Raw genomic sequence first — 18,458 nt, 5'->3', positions numbered from 1 at the left:
TAGAGCAGACAATCAACTTGCAGTTTTCCAAAAAGAGACACCGGGCTTTTAACCGGTTAAGTATTGAAAATTGCGTCATCAAGGGCGTGCTACTCCCACATTGTACCATCGTACCGCGCCAGAGACATCTGTTTGATCCATTGTTTACTAAACACAGGTGGACACGAGTGGCCATAGCTCGGAATTATGAATTAATTTGTCAGAAGTATCAGAACATGCATTATTGATGCTAAGTGGCCACAGTTGCGCTCCAACAACTCTAAATTCGGTGCTTGCAGGTGTTGCAAATTCGTGTTTCTAGTCGTTCACCCTTTGGCAGGTTGGTGCTTTATGTGTTTTCTTGTTGTAGCCAAGGGCGATCATTAATTGCGAATTCTCTTGGGACGCAAAAAACAAGGATAATCAATTTTATTCTTGTTGTCAGGTGATTGCTGGACAACAATGACCTGTGTGGTCAACCTCACGTTGAGCCCATTCCCCTGAGTGGTTCATCTGCTGATTTATTTTCATCCGTGTCGATACAAGAACTGCTTTTCAATGTCAGTGCACAGTTTGAGTACCATGGCATCCAGCTTCATCAACAGAGGCTCCTCTCGAAGATCTGAGTAAGGCTAAAATTGACGCAATTCGATTGACGAAAAATAATTTATCTCCCCACAGAGACACCATGGATGATGATCTAGACGATAAAGATGACACCAAAAGGTTCAATTTTCCAATATGCTCTTTAGCCAATACTTAGAGATATTATGATTAATTTAGAAAATCACGAAATTTGAGTGAGAAAAAGAGGCGGGACCAGTTTAATATGCTGATTAATGAGCTCAGCTCGATGGTTTCATCCACAAGCAGAAAAATGGACAAATCAACAGTGTTGAAATCTACCATATCATTCATCAGAAACCACAACGGTGCGTGTCAAACAATGTTATATTATATATAATGAATTTTATTCACAATTAATTTTGCAGAGATAGCTGTAAGGTCCCGAGCGCATGAAATCCAAGAGGAGTGGAAGCCATCCTTTCTCTCAAATGAAGAATTTACACATTTAATATTAGAGGCGCTGGACGGCTTCATTATGGTCTTTTCTTGCTCAGGAAGAATATTCTACGCCTCTGAAAGCATCACCTCCCTCCTTGGACACTTACCAGTATGAACCAAAATTTCACGCAGCCGCAAAATTTCTCACAATTGTTACTCCAGAATGACCTCCTCAACACAACTGTCTACGACATGGCCTACGAAAATGATCAGTCAGAATTGTACAACATCCTCCTGAATCCCACAAACCCTGTTGAATCCTCGCAGTACAACATTGGCAGAGGTATGTGCTTTAATTTAGACATTCATTCTTCTATAACACTGCTTTTGCCAGAAAATCAAATCACTTTTTACTGCCACATGAAGAGGGGAGGGCTTGATTTCAGCGAAGAGGCGTCATACGAGTTGGTACAGTTCATTGGATACTTCCGTAAGCTGAATTGACTCATGCCAACATCTCCAAATACATGGTTATGTTTTCAGGATCAATAGTGGATTCTGCTGAGGTGGACGCAATGATTTCCAGCAGCAACAGTTTTCCAGATGAATCAAACAAAATTGTGTTTGTCGGCACAGGACGACTGCAGACGCCTCAATTGATTCGAGAAATGTCAATTGTTGATTCCAGCAAGAGCGAGTTTACCTCAAGACACAGTCTGGAGTGGAAATTTCTATTTTTGGACCACAGGTATTCATTGATTGCAATGAGTTTTAGGTTACTTTTTAACCTGGATGTTTCACAGAGCGCCCCCCATCATCGGATATTTGCCATTTGAGGTGCTGGGAACCTCTGGATATGATTATTACCACATAGATGATCTCGAGAAAGTTGTCGCTTGCCATGAAGCTTGTAATTAAAAATTTTTGGCGCAGCATAACAGTCTAACTGTCATTGTCATAGTGATGCAAAAAGGGGAAGGCACCTCCTGCTACTACAGATTTTTGACAAAAGGCCAACAGTGGATCTGGTTGCAAACTCGGTTCTACATAACGTACCATCAGTGGAACTCAAAACCAGAATTCATCGTTTGCACACACAGTGTAGTGAGGTACATTTTTGTAAATTTGATCTGTTCAGAAATATAAATTTAGAGAAGTAAATAAGAAAACGTTGGTAGATAAATGAAATCTATTGAAAAATGTAATCAATTTTTTTTAAATACATACTGACTCCATAATATAATTTTTCAGAACTTTATTCATGTTCATCTTTCTGATTTCTCTTAGCCAATTTATAACAAGACTACTTTTTAAATAGATTGCTTGTTTAGCTTTAATATTTATGTCCATGATGTTGAGGTTGTTAAATGGAAAATTAAGGCGCTACAGGAATTTTCATTTTAGAAAAATACACGATAGAACCTAAAAACAAGATTTTACATTTATCTTGTAAAAAATGAATAGATCAATGAAAATTATATTAAATTGTCTAATCTAAAAGGTTAGACCGTTTACCTTGCCCAACACAAATACAATGAGAATCCTGGCATATTTTTTGTTAAAACAAGTTGAAATATGAAGCTCAAGTGTTTATTATTGCTTTAGTTACATAGACGTGATGAGAAGGCTGCGTGAATCTCCTACCAAATTGGAAAAAATAGAAGGTGACATGGAGGGTTTAGACCCTGAAGGCCTTCAAGGTGAATCACTCGACATGGACCGAGATATGGACGGAGAGGATGAGGAGCAAGGCACTGACTCGCAACTCTCAGCAACCATCACGCAATCAGGGCTTCCTGCCTCCTGGTCCCCAAACAAATCATCAGGTACGATTAATTTGCAGCGATAATGTTACATTCTCTGCATTTGTCAAATATAATCTTTACCTGAATTATTTAACATAATTTCTTTTCATTGCAGTGGGAAGAAGTTCGAGATTTGGCGTTAGGTCCGCAGATGGGTCGCCTTCAAGGTTAGGTAAGACACCTTCATCTAAGGTGTGTGGTCCAGGATCTGACTGCAACTCGATGTCAGCTGACTCTCCAACATCGCGGCATTCTCGGATGACGGTGCACAGTGCAGTAAGTTATATCATTGCTTTTCTAACCAATTTGGTTTTGAACTTCCCTACTCATTAACTTAATATTAAATTTTAGAGCAAACATCATATTGGCAACATGATCCGAAAAATTCAAACAATTAAAAAGGTCTCATACATTTATGCCATGGGAAATTCCCTGTCAGTTTTAAACTAAAATAAATCTGCCTTTGAACAACCCTTTAAAAAACTTTTTAATGGAGGTCTCTGCCGTGAGATTTAAGGTGGTGGCTGATGGGACCGGCGGCGGCTGGCAGCTGGCGCGGCCTAAATTTTTTAAACACTGAGCACTTAATTTTTTACCCTTTTTCACCATTGTCTGGCGCAGCTTAGCCCGGCTGGCAGCTGCCCACCTGACGCTGGCGTGGCTGGCTGAAACCTCTACTTTTTAATCATGTAGCCATTATGCTATAATATATATTTTTCTCTTCTCAGCGTTCAGGGAGAGATGACGCTACCTCGAGTAACTCACAATCGGTGCACCATCCGCAGCAGCAACCGCAGACGCAGCAGCCTCTGCAGCAGAGCTTGCAGCCAAGGAGCGTCAGCACAGTAATCACCACTGCGTACCCTCACTACCAGTCAGCATCAAATCTCCAACCAGTACCTTCGCACCAGCAAGCACAGCAATTTGTCGCTGCTATTCCAGTGCAGCCAGCCATGATCGCAGCTCCTTTCCCGACTCCAACTGTCATATCAGCGATGGCTCCACCAGAGGTAAGACATCTAAAATGTTTTCCAGAAAAATTCTGTGGCAATAAATAATTTCAAATCAGAAATTTTAATATATTTGGGTGTGCATTCATTCAGGCAATTCAGTACTTTACATACATATATACCATTTACAAAATTTTATTTTGTCTTTTACATTGAAGTCTTATTAGTAGAGCAACCTTAAAGTGCATTTTTGTCACTTAAAACGACATAATATGCTGTGTTTCTCAGCTGCTCCGCCAACCAATTGTGGTGACCTCTCCGCAGTCGCAGATCCACGACCAGCTGCAAAGAAAACACGCCGAGTTGCAGCAGCTGATAGTGCAGCAGCAAGAAGAGCTACAGAGAGTCAGGGAGCAGTTGTTGATGGCACGCTATGGAATTTTGCCACTCAACGTCAGTCAGGTAAACTGAAATTGCCAAATTTGGATCAAGAAAGATGTATGCTATGCCTGCTCAGGAAAATATCATGCGCCTTATGATCCATGATTTACCCACAAAGAAAAGTTTTTGCAAATGTGTAAATTAGATTCTCGTTCTAAACTGTGCCAACTATTGTAACTAACGCCAAATCTCCGGCCCTCATTTTGTCAGGTTACCATGCCGTATTCCCAGAGCGGTACCACGAGTACAACGCCCTTGACCACAACAGCTGAGCTGATGTGCACCACTAACCGGGGCACCGCCACCGTGTACGCCCAGGCACAGGACATATCCATGCACGATCAGGTGAGTTTATACTGTCCATAACAACAGCTTTATTGGCATTTGGCCAAAACCAACTTTTTTAAATGAAAAAATATCTAAACGGAGTTTTTTTAATCATACGTGGATTTTTTCTGGATATATATATCAATATTTACTGGCATCAGTAATATTCATTTTCTAGAACTTAGATATTTTGTTTAAATTTAAATATATAAATAGCTCTTTTTCTATTGTTTCATCATTTCATCAGTAAGAGGTAAAATTGGCTGGTAAAATTTTAAAATTAATATTAAAACCCCTTGTGAAAACCTAAGCATGAGCTAAAAATGTTCTTGTAATTAATTCTCAATGTAAAGTTGTTAGTTACAAATTCAATTAAACATTTTATGAAAGGCTCTAGCACTTACCTTTCTATCTGGCACCCCAAACCCGTAAAATCAACATCATTTATCAGCTGCTAGGAAATTTGCCAATTATAAGAAAATCACTTTTTTAGTGACTGGGTTTTACATTACATGAAATTGATTCTAATATAAATTATTTTCCTTAACAATCAAACCCAGTTGGTCTGCACAAAAGCACATTGATTCCATTAGTATACCAAATGGTGTTCAATAAATCGTATAATCTATTCTAAAATTAAATTTCAAGGGTTCTCTGGGATTTTTGTCGAAGGAAAATTTTCATATCTTTAAGTCCTAAAAATAGTTTTAGAAAAAGTTTAAAATAGTTTTAGAGCCAGGAACATAACTGGACAGGTTTTTTTGTCAAATTTCCACCCTGTTGTTAACCCGTTTCTCCAAGGAAGAAACAATTATCTATTCAATTTAAATCACTGATGGTGAATTTCAATCTGCGAAATTTCCAATCATGATGCGATTTTCACTATATTTGTGGTCATCTTTGCAGATGATCAGTGGAAGGTCAGACGAGACGATTCCGTTCCAACTGTCGCAGCAGCAGGCGCAACTGCTATTTACCTCAGGTATTGGCATCCCTCCTAACCAACCGCCCAGTCAGTGAAGTAGTCAATTTGTCAATCAAAATACGTGCCAAATCAGCAGAGTAGGTAGATGACGACGGCCAGTGAGGCCGTCTTGCCGGGATCAACTGGTGTTTTATCAGGAGTCGAATTTTATCGTTTAAAATAATCATGTATATCATTTATAGAGAAAAAAGCAGGGTACTATGTGTGATGTCTTTTAATAAGTTCATTATATTATATAAATGTCGGCGGGCAGACGGGGCATAGAGCTTGACTTAGCGCGAGCCCAAAAAACCTATAATACATACGCCATAAATATTTGTACAAAGTGAATGTTCGCCACTAGGTGAGTCGTATCATTGTCTGAAATTTTAATGTGCCAGCCCCGTTGCCGACTTGAAAATGTATTTTTGATGGATTTTTTAAAAAAATCTTGAATGTGATGACTAAATGGCGAAACGTGTACATCGTTGAAGTGTCAGTGATTTGATATTCATATTATAAAGATAGCAGCTAACTGATCAAATATTATCACCGACTGACTTGATGTCTCTCTAGAGTCTCATCCACAAGCCTTATTGTTCAAGAGGGCCGGTCCAAGCAGAGACTATCAAGTCTTCATGTAATCAATGTGAGTCATGATGTGTCTTGGAACATTTTTAATGTTTATATTCATTTTCGCTGCAGGAAGTGCATCAGAGTCTACCGTTTTCATGGTAATAATTGATACTTTGACATTTTCACGTGCTGAGATCAAACATTTTGGCAACAAGTAATTGTGTACGGTTTTTATCAGAGCTTATATATACTATTGACTGAGGAAAATTTCGCCAAGTTTTACTTTTTAAGAGATATTAAATTTGTGATGTTATTCGCAATCTGTTTGTACCTTACAGGACATGACAACCTAAAGCCATTTCTTGGAAATCAAATTGAATCACTTACCTTGGTTGAAATGTCTCTAAACATTTTTAAAGTTTTTTAAACCATTGTTTTACTCCGGACCAATGAGAGTAGTTACTTCTATTTTGTTTTAGCGAAATGTTGGTTTATTTGCAAGATTAAAAGTTGATTATTTTGTGTGTTGATTATGAATAAAGAAAAAATGTGTACAATCTGTTTTTATATTAAATTATATTTTACCCATTCAATTGACCCAAACTAGTTCAGACCCTTCATTTTCAATTAACTTAATTTATATTTTTCAACTAATGAATAATTGGTTTATGTCTTTAAATATATCGAATGTATCATTGAAATTGAAAATGACATAAAATTAATCAGGCTCATGGGTCGGTTAAAGTATAAAAACGTATCTGAGAAAGTGAATCCATCTTTCAATAATCTTTTTTTGAAGAAATTTTATTTTTTACTAAAATTCCGTGCAGTCAGTTCAAAAAAATTATTTTTGGCTCATGGTGTTCGCTCAGCTGCTAAAAAATGGTTCATAAACAATAATAATTGAGTATCTTCTGAAATAAGTTTTGAAAAAAAACATTAAATCCTAGATGGTAAACACATTTTTTGTATTTTCACTTCATATATTTTTTGTCTCTGCGTTCTTTTACAGCACAAAGTTAGCTTTTTCCATACGGCCTTGGTAGTGAAGTTTATGCTTTTCAGATGTTGGGTTTCTAAATTTGGCAAAGAAAGAAAAATTTAGATTCTTGTTTTGTTGTTTTCTTTTCTTTTGGGTGAAACTATTTAAGTTCGCGGAACTCTAAATTCCATAACAATTTGAAGCTAATAAACTAGTTAACTTTTTTAAAGTAGAAACAAACTGAATTTTCTTCCCACATTTGGCAACTGACCCAGTAATCAACCACCAAGATTATCAGAATAGATGCTGTCATAAATAATGTATTTCGAATGGGGCATTTTTATTGCATTTTTGTGGCCTTTTTCACAATAAACTTCATCTTTTGGAAGTAATGATTCTGTTGCAAAATTTACGATGTTTGTTTCACAAGTAACGAATAATCCCCTTTTTATTGTCAATTTTAGCAATGCGCTGATCAATCAACAATCAACTTTACGCGAGTGAAATTTAAGTGCATTTTTTATTTCGTTAAATAAATTTGTAGTGAATACGCGAGTCTTCACTAAAAATTTACGTCTCCCAAAAGAGCGATCATCATTTAACTCTTTAATTTGTTGGTGCTAAAAATCTTGGTTAAATTTATAGAGATTGTAACAAAATATCGGGGCCAAGCGGTTTTGCGACACTTAACTCCCCTGTTCAAATTCCATGAGCTAAAGTCGTTCATTGTGTACATTTCCAGGTCAAATCTCTCTGATGTGTGCCGGCTGGCCACTCGCTGTGAGTGTTTGTGTGTTAATAAATTTTGGCAATGAGCTGGGCAAGTTAGCCCCGACAATAATTTTGCACTGCAGCCGTATCAATACATAGAGAACAGTGCCAAAAGTATCAAAAGGGCGCTTGGGCTTGCACAGCTATAGCTTTTGTTCGTAAAATACATGTCATAAATTCCGCTTTGCCACTGCTGCTGCTGCTACTTGTGAACTGCTAAATCAAGGGGCATTAAATAGGTTAAAAATTTTGCGGCTGCATGACCAGCGCACAAAGGCAACCAGGCTGCCTGCCAACTTTATTTTTTCTCCACCGTGGCGGTGATTTATTCATCGAGAGCGCAGTACTAGAGATCCGTGCATAGAAGGCAAATACGGGACAAAAAATGAGCAGGACGAATGCTTTTTTTATTTATTCCTTGGCTCTTGGTGAACACATGCTCCGATAAATGTTTTTATCTGGTGGCTTACGGTTTTTGGCGGAGACTCTCGGAATTATATTGTATGCTATTAAAACAAAGAGATAGAACGTGGCTTTTTGCATTACACTGTCCCAAAGGCATTCTTTTGGAGCAACCGCAAAAACCTACTCATGACCCACGCTAAAGAGCACAAAAACATGATCGTAATTCGTGATAATAGCCAATGATTATTTTTAATCTGTTTGGAGCGATAAATTTGCACGATCAACTGTTTCTGAGCTTCCGATCGTTGTGGGACCATTAAATGAGCACGACTTATGCAATTTTCAGTCATATATTTTAACCCGTTTAAAGCGGTTTAACAATTATGTTCCTATATTTGAGTTAATTTGTCTGGATATGGCAATATATGGGGCAAAATAGCCCTGCAGAACCATAATAAAGATTATTTGAAACGAAAAGTCTGTGATCAACCGATTTTTTTAGTTCTATATTATGTATATTATATTCAAGATGAGATTTTCCAACCCAAAAAGGCATTTTCTATCTGTTTGTTTTTGGTCAGAAATATTATTTCTCGCAAATAAAAATTCGTTTTTATTTCAAATATTCAGTCATTTATTCCTTAATATAACAATCCAATGTGACAGACTTAGTTCTTTAAATTTTTACTATTTAGAAATTTAAAAATCCAGATTTAACCGGGACGGACGAGGTGCTGACCTTGTCCCGTACGAGGCAGGGCATGCAGGGTAGATATAGGACCTCGTCGTGTTACCACTGTCCCGGGTTGCCACCCGTTTTTACACCCTAATAGGGACATTATCAGAAGCAATGACCTAAGGCCCTGTATATTGAAGGAAGACTAACAATCAGAGCACACATTTTTATGGTCAGATCAAAAGTTTGTTGATTTTAAATTTATCTCTGAATGAAAAATGCTTTTCAAACTTTTTATGGGTGCTTGGTTCATTTTGGATTAAACAGAGTCAGTTTAAAAAGAAAGTTAAGTGCACATTTACAACAGTTTTTTTCATATATCAACAATTTTTTGCCGACTCTTTTTTCGTTTTGTCCTAAATATACAAATACCTCTCGGGCCACTAGTTTACGACGCGTCGGAATGTATAATATTTGTGTGTGTGGCCAAATGTGGTCGGTCCTATTTGCAAAAGGGAGCAGAAGATGCGTGTGCGTCGGGACATTAAATTCGCTATAAAATTTCCGTTGCGTGTGCAATGCGAAAGAAAGTGTCCGTTTTTAAATGCCGCATGAGCGTAATGAGGCACGCTGCCAAATAATTTATATACATAAACACACAGCGTGCCCTCGTAAAATTTTATTCGGCGAGTGTGTTCTTCTGCTACGAGTGCTAAGTGTACAGCGGCGGTATATATTCTCTGCTGACTTTTAACGCCACCGCCGCTGCGTGCAAGAGAAAGAGCAAGTGAAAGAGGAGAAAATTATTTTTGCAGCGCCTCAGCAAACACCACTTGATTAAATTTTCACTTTACTTGCTGCAGGATATGAAAATTTGAAAGAGAAAATGGTGGATAGTTCATTTTTATAAAATAATCGAGCTTTTAATTAGGGACATTATTTTACTGTTCAATTTTTAATGTGCACGGAAATACCTGTTTTAAGTTGCGTGACAAAGCAGCGAAAGCTATATGTTAATGAAAACAAATGTGTAGCACGAAAGCTTTGTGTGCAACGCATATCATTTTGACTTTTTGTTTCAAGGCTGAAATTCGCGTTTACCTGGTTTTTTGTTTAAAATTTTTATCTGATCTTGCGCGTTGGTAGTACACGTTGGACATATATAGTAAACTGTTTTTTTTTTGCTTAATTAACAAGTAAAACCGCTTTGATCGCAAAAAAGTAGAACAATTCAGAATAGATTTTCAAGCCTTGGAATTTACGACACATAGCTAGCTGATGTGATCTTTTCCCAAAATAACTTAATGTAAATTATTATGCATGGTCTTGACTGGTACAGAACCAACTGAAATGTGCTGACATGAGGGATTTCAGTCTTTAGAGGAGAACTATGCAACTTGCTTCATTCCAAAGATAAGATGATTGCCTAAATAACTTCAGCCTCTTATGATATATTTTGCGAGGCGCAGAGCAAAAATTAATGTATGCAACAATGTGACAGATTAAAGATGCTTTCTATACATTGTTGGGCCATGCATTTAATGCGTCAGATTACGCAAAGTACCTGGCACATCTAATGAAAATCTAACGAAATCGAATTATTACTCATTGTCAGTAAAAAAATCACAAAAATATATAGCAAATACACCATCTCTTTTCTATACAAAATGTAACTTCTTTAATACATTCAAACGATTTTAATTCATGTCTCATTTTTCTGAACTTGTTAAGAATACCTCGGAGTATATAAAAACGTAAAGTCATATAATTTATAACTGGCAAAATTAAAAAATAAAATTGTGGTTGCTTAAACACTAATCAATGAACTGAAATCATAAGATTGATACTATGCGAATACAACTAATTAAAATACTTCTTGGTTGTGTCACAGGATACAGCCGTTGACCTTCTAACGGAGGGTCCGTACAAAAATTAATTTCGTGTGTTTTCGTGGAGCAGGAAGCAGCTCTATTTCTATTATATTTCCTATAAGAATTAAATTATTTTTCATATTTATTTCAAATAGAATTTCCTGCGTCAAATGGCAAGTTTCAGTGCCTTAATGAAATTAAGTCATCCTGTCATCCTTGAGTTAACAGGGTAAGTTTGTGCGGAAATAGCCTGATTATGAGAAGTTCTGGTTGGAACACACCGATGCTGCGGCAAATGCGCGTTACATCGCAAGGAGAAAGAAGATAGCTGACGATAAAGCGTTTTTCAAGCGCCTCGATCGCTATCAATATTAGTTTTTGCACCCTAAAATGACGTTGTTTTTATTTTCTAACAAACTCTTAAGGAAATAACGACGAGTTGAAATGACAATCAAGTTTGTTATTTGATTATTGTACTATACTAAACGTGATTTTCATCCAATTTTTCAGGCCACCCCAACACTAAGTCTTCTCGGTTTATTCATTTTTTAACAGTTTAGAAACCATTGAAGAACTGGAATAAACAATTTATCCCTGTTTTATTAATTCATCTTTTTCTTCAATTTCGTCATCTGGTAGGATTGGTTGTTCCAAGCAGCTATTCTGTGAAAAGTTTTAGTTAGTTTAGGGCTGCAAGTTTTTATTTGTGGTTTCTAGGTCCAAATAGTTGAGTATGTTTAGTTTTGCTTTTGCACACACAAAATGGTTTTTTCCATTAAAAAGATTTGCTATTGTGGCGCCTCCTCGCCACTACTTTCCTAATAACTAGTTTGCATTTAACCTGTATCGCCAGGTGGCAGTATTAAGGTGTGCGACAAGCAGTGCACCCTTACTGCACCTTCTCCCCCACTGCACTGCACAATCAGACTCGCACCAAAGCAGTCACAGAAAATGAACTCTTTCCGTCTAGGATGAGATTTGGTGCGAGAAAATTCTATAAAACTATTTCATATAAAACCCGCACTGCGGGGTAAGTTGTAATAATTGTTCATGTTTGAATGTGATATTTTTACTGTTATAATAACTATTTGTTGTAAATATGTGATTTTGATTATTTATGTATGTAATTTCCCAGTCTTAACTTTACTAATTCTACCACGAGACCTAAATAAAAAACGAATAATTGCACTACCAAAACACGCGTTTCTGTCACGGCTCTACGAACCCACACTATCTTAAGGTGAAAATATTCTTGGAAAAGGATTTCTAGATTTGCGCATATAACGGTTTTAAATTTCTTTCAAGGCCAATTTATGCGGATACAGGGCACTTAATCCTCTCTTTTCAAAGCCGTTGCTTTCAGAATTTTCAAGAAATTGCGATTAATTTTCTTTTATGTGATTTCCGCTTAAATTCTTTCAGTTTCATGGGGCAATTTCAACTATTTAAAGGCGTGTATTTAAGGATTTAGACTAAAATCCAATGAATAAATATGTAGATAAATCTAAGATTGAAATTTATAGCAATTAACTATGATTTAGCCAAAACTTTAAAATACGAATACTATCTCAGCGGAAATAGCTGAAAATAGTTTATTTTATTTTGTTTGCATTGGTTTATAGGAACGTACATTGTTTTTTAGCAAAGTAATTTATTTTAGTTGATTTTAACGAGAGCTTGATTTTAAAACTATGCATTCAAAAAAAGCAGAAAATTCATTAGTTGCAGGAGATTTTTCATTTGCTCAGTCATAATTCCACAAATTCCTGAGTGAACGGGTAAAACGTGAATATCATCTTCATTTTATAGGCTTTAAATGTGCTTAAAATAAACGGTTCGTGATCATTGCTTGTCACACATAGCAAAAATATTTATTATTAAAAAGAACAGTCCTACGACAACTCCTTTCATTGAGAGATGAGATAAAATTTGTATTACTATCTTGCAGGAAATTAGGCACTAAAATTAAAAAATAAATTTCTTGCCCTAAATGGAATCCGTAAATATTCATCCACGAATAAGGTATAAAAGTTCACTGAATTGAAGGATTTTCGCTGACGCAGGCAGGGCATTTTTTCCTTCGGCGGCGTCGGGAAATGGTGAGCGCGACAAGTCAGTGTCGGCGCCACCGGTTCGAGTGGCGGTGTCGGGGTGGCGCGTGCGCGCGGCGTCGTCGGGCCGAGCGGCTAGGGGGCCGGGGCCGCGCGAGTCGAGAGGAGCCAGCCAGAGCAGTGCGAACGGGTGCTCGAGTCGGAGACAACCCTTGGCGCGGGGTACAGGTGCGGCGGTGGTGACAGACACACAAACAGACAGCCAGGCAGGCAGATTTTCAGCCGACACAGGGCTCAGTGCGTTTGAGCAGCAGTGAGTGCGGCGCCGCAGCGGACGCCTAGGCCGCGTCCGGGCCTGTCCAGGGCTGCGGCCGGCCGACGCCTCGGACCCACAGCCGCAGCAGGGCCGCTGCGCCAGAGGTAAGCCAGGGCACACGGAGGCGGGACCGGGGGCAGCCCGCCTCCCCCGCTGGGCGCGGTGTACTCGAATTACTCGCACCGACATTCCGTCGCCGCTGACGGAACCGCATTTAATTGTCAGCAGAAGAATTTTTGTTTCAAATGGGTCGCTTCAGGTTCTATTGTGGTCAGCCTGGCAACTTTCTCGTGCAAAGGGAACTTTACGAAAAGAATATACAACAATTTAAGATTGACTGAGGTTAGAGTTTTGTCCGTCTAAAAACGCAACATGAAAAATCAGGATTTTTTATGACATTAGAAATTGTTAAATGCCCCAAATTTTCCCCGTAAAATGATATTGTTTAAATTGAAGGATTAAAGAATTAAAAGTTCATTTTTATAAGGTTAAGATACACTGGTTTCATATTTTTATTTAGAACTTCTGCTCAGCACTTCCCGTGGGCTATGAGCTCACCGGTCCCAGGTCACAATAATAACACCGCCGAGAGGATAACATGGAACAAAAGTGGCCCTAGTGGCCGCAGGAGGAGCTTGTGCCCAATGTGGCCATCTTTTCGCCTTCCCGCACCGAGGTCTTTCATTGAAATGCCAGACATTTGTCCCTAAAGCCGCTGGAAAGGTGCGTAAACGAGCAAGTGGCAAGTCGGCGCCGGTGCGCCTCCCAGCCCGTTGAGCAATTTGAGCATTTCGAGTCACTCAACTAACCAACCACCTTTTGCCATCTCTAACATTGGGCAGTCCCCGAACTGCTCAAATATCTCCCACCACTTTAAAACTCCTGAAAATGCCATTAAAATTCGAGCCAACGGGCTGGTAAATATTTAAATTTATATTTTCAGTGTTTGAAGAAACACCAACTAAACTAAACTTGAAAAGATTGCTTATTGGCAACTAGCTCAAATTTTTAAATCACTTGGCAAGCTTAGACATCCTTGTGATATTTATCCAATGCTACATAGTTCAAGAGTTAAAGAACGTTCCCCTAGGGGAGAGAAACAGATTTGACACACTTTCAAAAGTAATTAAAAAGAGATTTCCCTGAATTCAATCTGCGCCATTATATCTCTTAAAACACTCCAGGAAGATTTTTCATTTTAATTCTAGATATTTTTATAACTATAATTACCACGCACACACTTATATTTCTACTTTTTGAATCAAGTTTTCTCAGTCGACTTTAACGCGAAAGAGGGCAAAAATAATGTGCGGCCACGGAGGCGTGGGCAAAAAATTAACCGCTCACTTTGCGCCTTCTCTTCGGCGCCTCCTTGTTCGCTAATTAGCAAAGAGATACGTGAGACAAATGTTGAGCGGGTGAGCGAGCGGGCGTGAGAGAGAAAGAGAGAGAGAGAATGCATCATAATTTGTTGGCAAATGAATGCGTGTGTGAACGAGCGAGTGCTTGCGGAAGTTTCTCGCAAACCGCACGTGAACTAGCCGCTCTCTGCTTGGCTATGCGTCTATGTCGGAGCGTGTTTTACATAATTTGCTTTCTCGGCGGGAAATGCAAATTTTACGGTCGGCCACCGGGATTAGACGCGTCTAACGGGGCATTCTCTGCTATGCAAGGGTGTCTTGGACGCTGTATTAATTCTCTCTCACGAGACCCCGGTGATTTGGTAGTGTTTCCTAAATTTAGGTCATTGATTCGCCGATCTGCTCGTCTGCATTCAAAAAAGGGAACTGTAAATTCTTGCGGTTTGAGCTAACACCGCGCCGCAGACGCAACTCGACCAGCCCTGTCAGAATAAATTGTGATGCTTGGTCAGATATAGGGAAACCTCAGTATCCCGATATATTTGGAGATAATTCAACGCTATGCTCTTGACTGGGGAAAAAATTCCCCTTCAGATCTGTCAAAGCGCAGCGATACAAAGAGAACAAAGAGGATAAAAGACAGAATGCAGCTTTCAGACCATAGACAAAAGAAGGCTCAATATTTATCGCTGAATCTATCTTTGTAATTTTGACCTCTGATCTTCCATTTTTTAGTTGCAAATTTAATTTAAAAAAATGAGTGTTTCCATAAGAGATTTTTTATGTAGTCTGCAATTTTTTATATTCATTGAAGCACCATCCTGGTTTTTTGGTATGTTGCTAGGGCAGTTAAGAGGAGTCGAAATAACCAATTTTGACAGAGAAATTAACTCTCTTTTTCTGAAAAATCAGGATGAAATCTTGAAAAAATCTTGAAGTTCACAAAAATAAGAATATCTCGAGTTCTTATGATGCTATGGTATTAAACTGTATCAAAATATGTCAAATTAAATAGCCTATTAAACTTTTAGATTTTTTGGAATTTTTCCAATTTGAACAATTTTTAATCAAATTTTTTAATGTTGAATATCTCAAAATGGTTAAATTTTATAATCTTTTGATTGTTAGTATAGATTAAATGTTGCCCCAAGTTTGTGCAGCTGTCTAAATTTTCAGGGTGGTGCGAAACTTGTAGATTGTGAGATACAGCGAAGCAAAGGTTCAAAAAGGGTATTATAGTACAGGTTGAGTATCGAAAAACAAATTGTATGGTTGGTTGATTTTTTACCTACGGTGCATGATGGGGTTCTCCCCTGAGGTTAGAAAAGATCATCAGATCCAGTAAAAATTGAACCTATCAATAAATTCGTATTTGAAGCAACTTTACCGATGCCGGGCTCTGTATTGGTTCGATCTGCAAGATCCTTTCACTGTTGGAACGGCCAAGTCAAGAACTTATCAGTTCGGTCCTATTTGGAAGCCACTAGGCGCTCAGAAAACGCCTGCCTCAATTCTCGTTCCTGAGCATCCTTTAGTCGCTTGGAGGGTCAAATAATATTCGCGAAAATAAAATTTAAAAGATACGAGGAATCTATTGGAATTTTCCATGCAATATCTCCTTATAGTAAAAACCTACACAGAACTCAATGATAAAATAACAAATCCCCTGCTCTCTAGGCGAAAACATATTAATTTGATAAGAGCTTTGCATGCAGTAGATAAACATATTATTTACAGAGAGCGCACTGAGCCGACGGACTAATTAAATCATCGCCGGCAGAGCGGCATTATCTGCGCGCGCTCGCCACCATTATTCGCACCAGACGGAGCACACTTATCACAGACAAAACACAGTGTGTCACCAAGACCTAAAGCAAAATCGATGCGTGTGCCGGCAATTTTTATAATTCGCTTAATGCACACTTCCCCCTTTATCAGTGGCGCTCTGGGGTAGAGAAATAGAGCAAAATAGCTTGACGACGCTGACGAATCCATTTGTCTAATCAATCGGCACACCACAACCACATGCGTGTCGAACACTAGTAAAATTCCGGGCGTGCAGACACTGTGAAAAAAATTAACTCACCGTGGGCTGCGAAGAAAAAGGGAAACACCCACCGCTCTGCTGTTTTTCCCCGTTGCATTCGAGATGCAGATTTTTCTTGAGGTGCTCGGCTTGAGAATCGCCGCCGGAAAAGCGGAGGAGATAAGGAAGAGCCAGTCTGCACTCTGGAACTGGCCCAGATCTAAACCGCTCCTCTGCTGCTGCTGCTGCTGCTGCTGCTCTTTAACTGGGCAAAAAGCAGCAGCCAACCCTTGTGTAGTTGTTGAGCCCGTTAAGCAACACATAACAATGAACCAGCGGTGTTAATGCTTGATTCAAAATGCACCTGAAAAACGTGATTGCATAACTTTGCATTTTGGCTTCGTGACTATCTTTGGTAAAAAAAATATAGTGGTGCATGTACGAATAGTAAGAAAATAGGGAAAATAGTTAGTAAAAAGGATGTTTGTCCATGTATTTGAGAAATTTGTAGCTCTATTTTCAGACAAATTGACAATTCCTGCTCCCTTAAATGTTGCACTCTACGTCTTAGAAAATTGATAATTATTAATGATTTCTGTAATATGTGGAGTTGGGAAATTTATGACGATCGAAAATGAATTCTATGCACATCTTACATATATTATATACATATTTAGACAGTAAATGAGAGTGAACAACAAAATTTCATGTCATAAGAAATACTTAAAATCGTCTAAGCCCATTTTTAAAACATAATTATTTATTTTGAATATATTTTTTCATTAGATTTTACAGAAAAAACGTTTTGTGTCACGTACCACTTTGGCATTCAACAGCATCATAGCGGTTTGTATATCAGAACAAGTCCCAAAAATTGATTTCGGCCCGCACGAACGAGAGAGGGTGAGCGAGCGCGTGTGTGTACATTTTTTTCGGGCCACTTGCACGCCTTTAATCACATCAAGGAAAGTGCACTACTGTCCGAGTTGCGTGCAGCAACGATTTTGCTCGCGGCCGGCTGCTTATTCTCCTTGCTCGCGATTTATTATTTACTATGTGGACAGCCGGTTTCCTAGGTGAGGCTGCTGGCCGGTTCTGCGACATGTGCGATGCCAATTAGGCACTCGAGGGAATCAATGCGTGCCTCTAACTTTCTTTGCTGCCTCGACTGACTCTTGATCCTTCGCGTCCTTGTGTCAACAATCGGTCGTTTACGTCCACACACTTTAGCCTACCAATTACCGGCAGCGACTCCCTCTCGTTGTGACAGCCGGGCCCCGAGTCGAAAGAAGAGGCTAATTATTCGGCCTTCGATCCGCGCTCAGCGTGTGGCTGATCGATCTCCTGCATCTCCTTATCTCCCTTATTGTTCTCTCTTATACGGTGTGTTGTGTGAAACCCCGAGGTGTTGAATAAAGGCATACTTGAAAAAGCAGCCGTGGCCTCGTTTAGCCACCGGAGCACGTGGGCCTGGACGGGGGAGGAACCTCTTGCGGCATAAAACGCGCCGCATTTTCACAAGTTTGTCGCGATATTTTGTTTCTGCTGCAAACACAGGCCTTTGAAGTTGACTGACAAGTCCCTTGTTAAAAGCAATCACCGACTTTTCGCTCATTCAATGGCGTTCAACGACACACAGACTTGCTCTTTCATGTTCAAATTAAAAGGAACTCTCAGATGGTCGATCAAATAGTTAATGCCGCTTTGAGCTTTGCCACTTGCGAGTTTTGTTTTCCGCGGGCATGATTGTCGCAAGATCAATGAAATTGTTGCAAGTATCACGTAAAAATGAATGTGACGAGCACACTTAAACTCAAAATGTTTTAATTTTTTCGATGAAATGGAAACATAATCTATGAATATTTCGCCTACTTTTTATTACCAAAAAATTACATTCTAACATTAATATATTTTAGAAAAGAAAGTTTTCGAACATATCAAGTCCAGCTAAT

The 18,458-nt window shown here is 38.7% G+C and overlaps 2 protein-coding genes across 8 annotated transcripts in view; both read left to right on the top strand.

The window, feature by feature from the left end:
- Positions 1–151: 151 nt before the first annotated feature.
- Positions 152–6,604, top strand: Clk (circadian locomoter output cycles kaput protein Clock). Of its 2 annotated transcripts, none has more exons than XM_065493884.1 (16): positions 152–319; positions 425–605; positions 661–705; positions 763–911; positions 972–1,153; positions 1,207–1,327; positions 1,379–1,474; positions 1,528–1,732; positions 1,788–1,894; positions 1,946–2,093; positions 2,590–2,810; positions 2,905–3,065; positions 3,518–3,799; positions 4,028–4,201; positions 4,412–4,525; positions 5,414–6,604. In XM_065493884.1, the coding sequence occupies exons 2-16, from the start codon at positions 538–540 to the stop codon at positions 5,525–5,527; spliced, it is 2,187 nt and encodes a 728-aa protein (XP_065349956.1). In that variant the 5' UTR covers positions 152–319; positions 425–537; the 3' UTR covers positions 5,528–6,604. The 2 variants fall into 2 exon arrangements, with proteins under 2 accessions (XP_065349956.1, XP_065349955.1); XM_065493883.1 differs by having other exon boundaries at positions 4,391–4,525.
- A 6,368-nt stretch (positions 6,605–12,972) lies between these two features.
- The window catches only part of Shab (Shaker cognate b), a 74,370-nt gene continuing 68,884 nt past the window's right edge, over positions 12,973–18,458 (top strand). For all 6 annotated transcript variants that reach the window (XM_065494217.1, XM_065494219.1, XM_065494216.1 and 3 more), the window contains exon 1: positions 12,973–13,223. The gene's annotated coding sequence lies outside the window, so the exon portion shown is untranslated. The remainder of the gene's footprint in view (positions 13,224–18,458) is intronic.

The sequence above is a fragment of the Cloeon dipterum genome, chromosome X (assembly GCF_949628265.1).
Source record: "Cloeon dipterum chromosome X, ieCloDipt1.1, whole genome shotgun sequence".
In the NCBI taxonomy this organism is placed as follows: domain Eukaryota; kingdom Metazoa; phylum Arthropoda; class Insecta; order Ephemeroptera; family Baetidae; genus Cloeon; species Cloeon dipterum.
Note: the sequence above shows the minus strand (reverse complement) of the source record. Positions and strands in the feature narration are given on the sequence as shown.

What these genes read in the sequence shown, in the direction of transcription:
- Clk (XM_065493883.1), top strand. Translation starts at nt 538, where the DNA reads ATGTCAGTGCACAGTTTGAGTACCATGGCATCCAGCTTCATCAACAGA. An exon ending in GGCTCCTCTCGAAGATCTGA is followed by an intron (nt 606 to 660) that starts GTAAGGCTAAAA and finishes ATCTCCCCACAG; the next exon opens with AGACACCATGGATGATGATC. An exon ending in TGCACACACAGTGTAGTGAG is followed by an intron (nt 2,094 to 2,589) that starts GTACATTTTTGT and finishes TTATTGCTTTAG; the next exon opens with TTACATAGACGTGATGAGAA.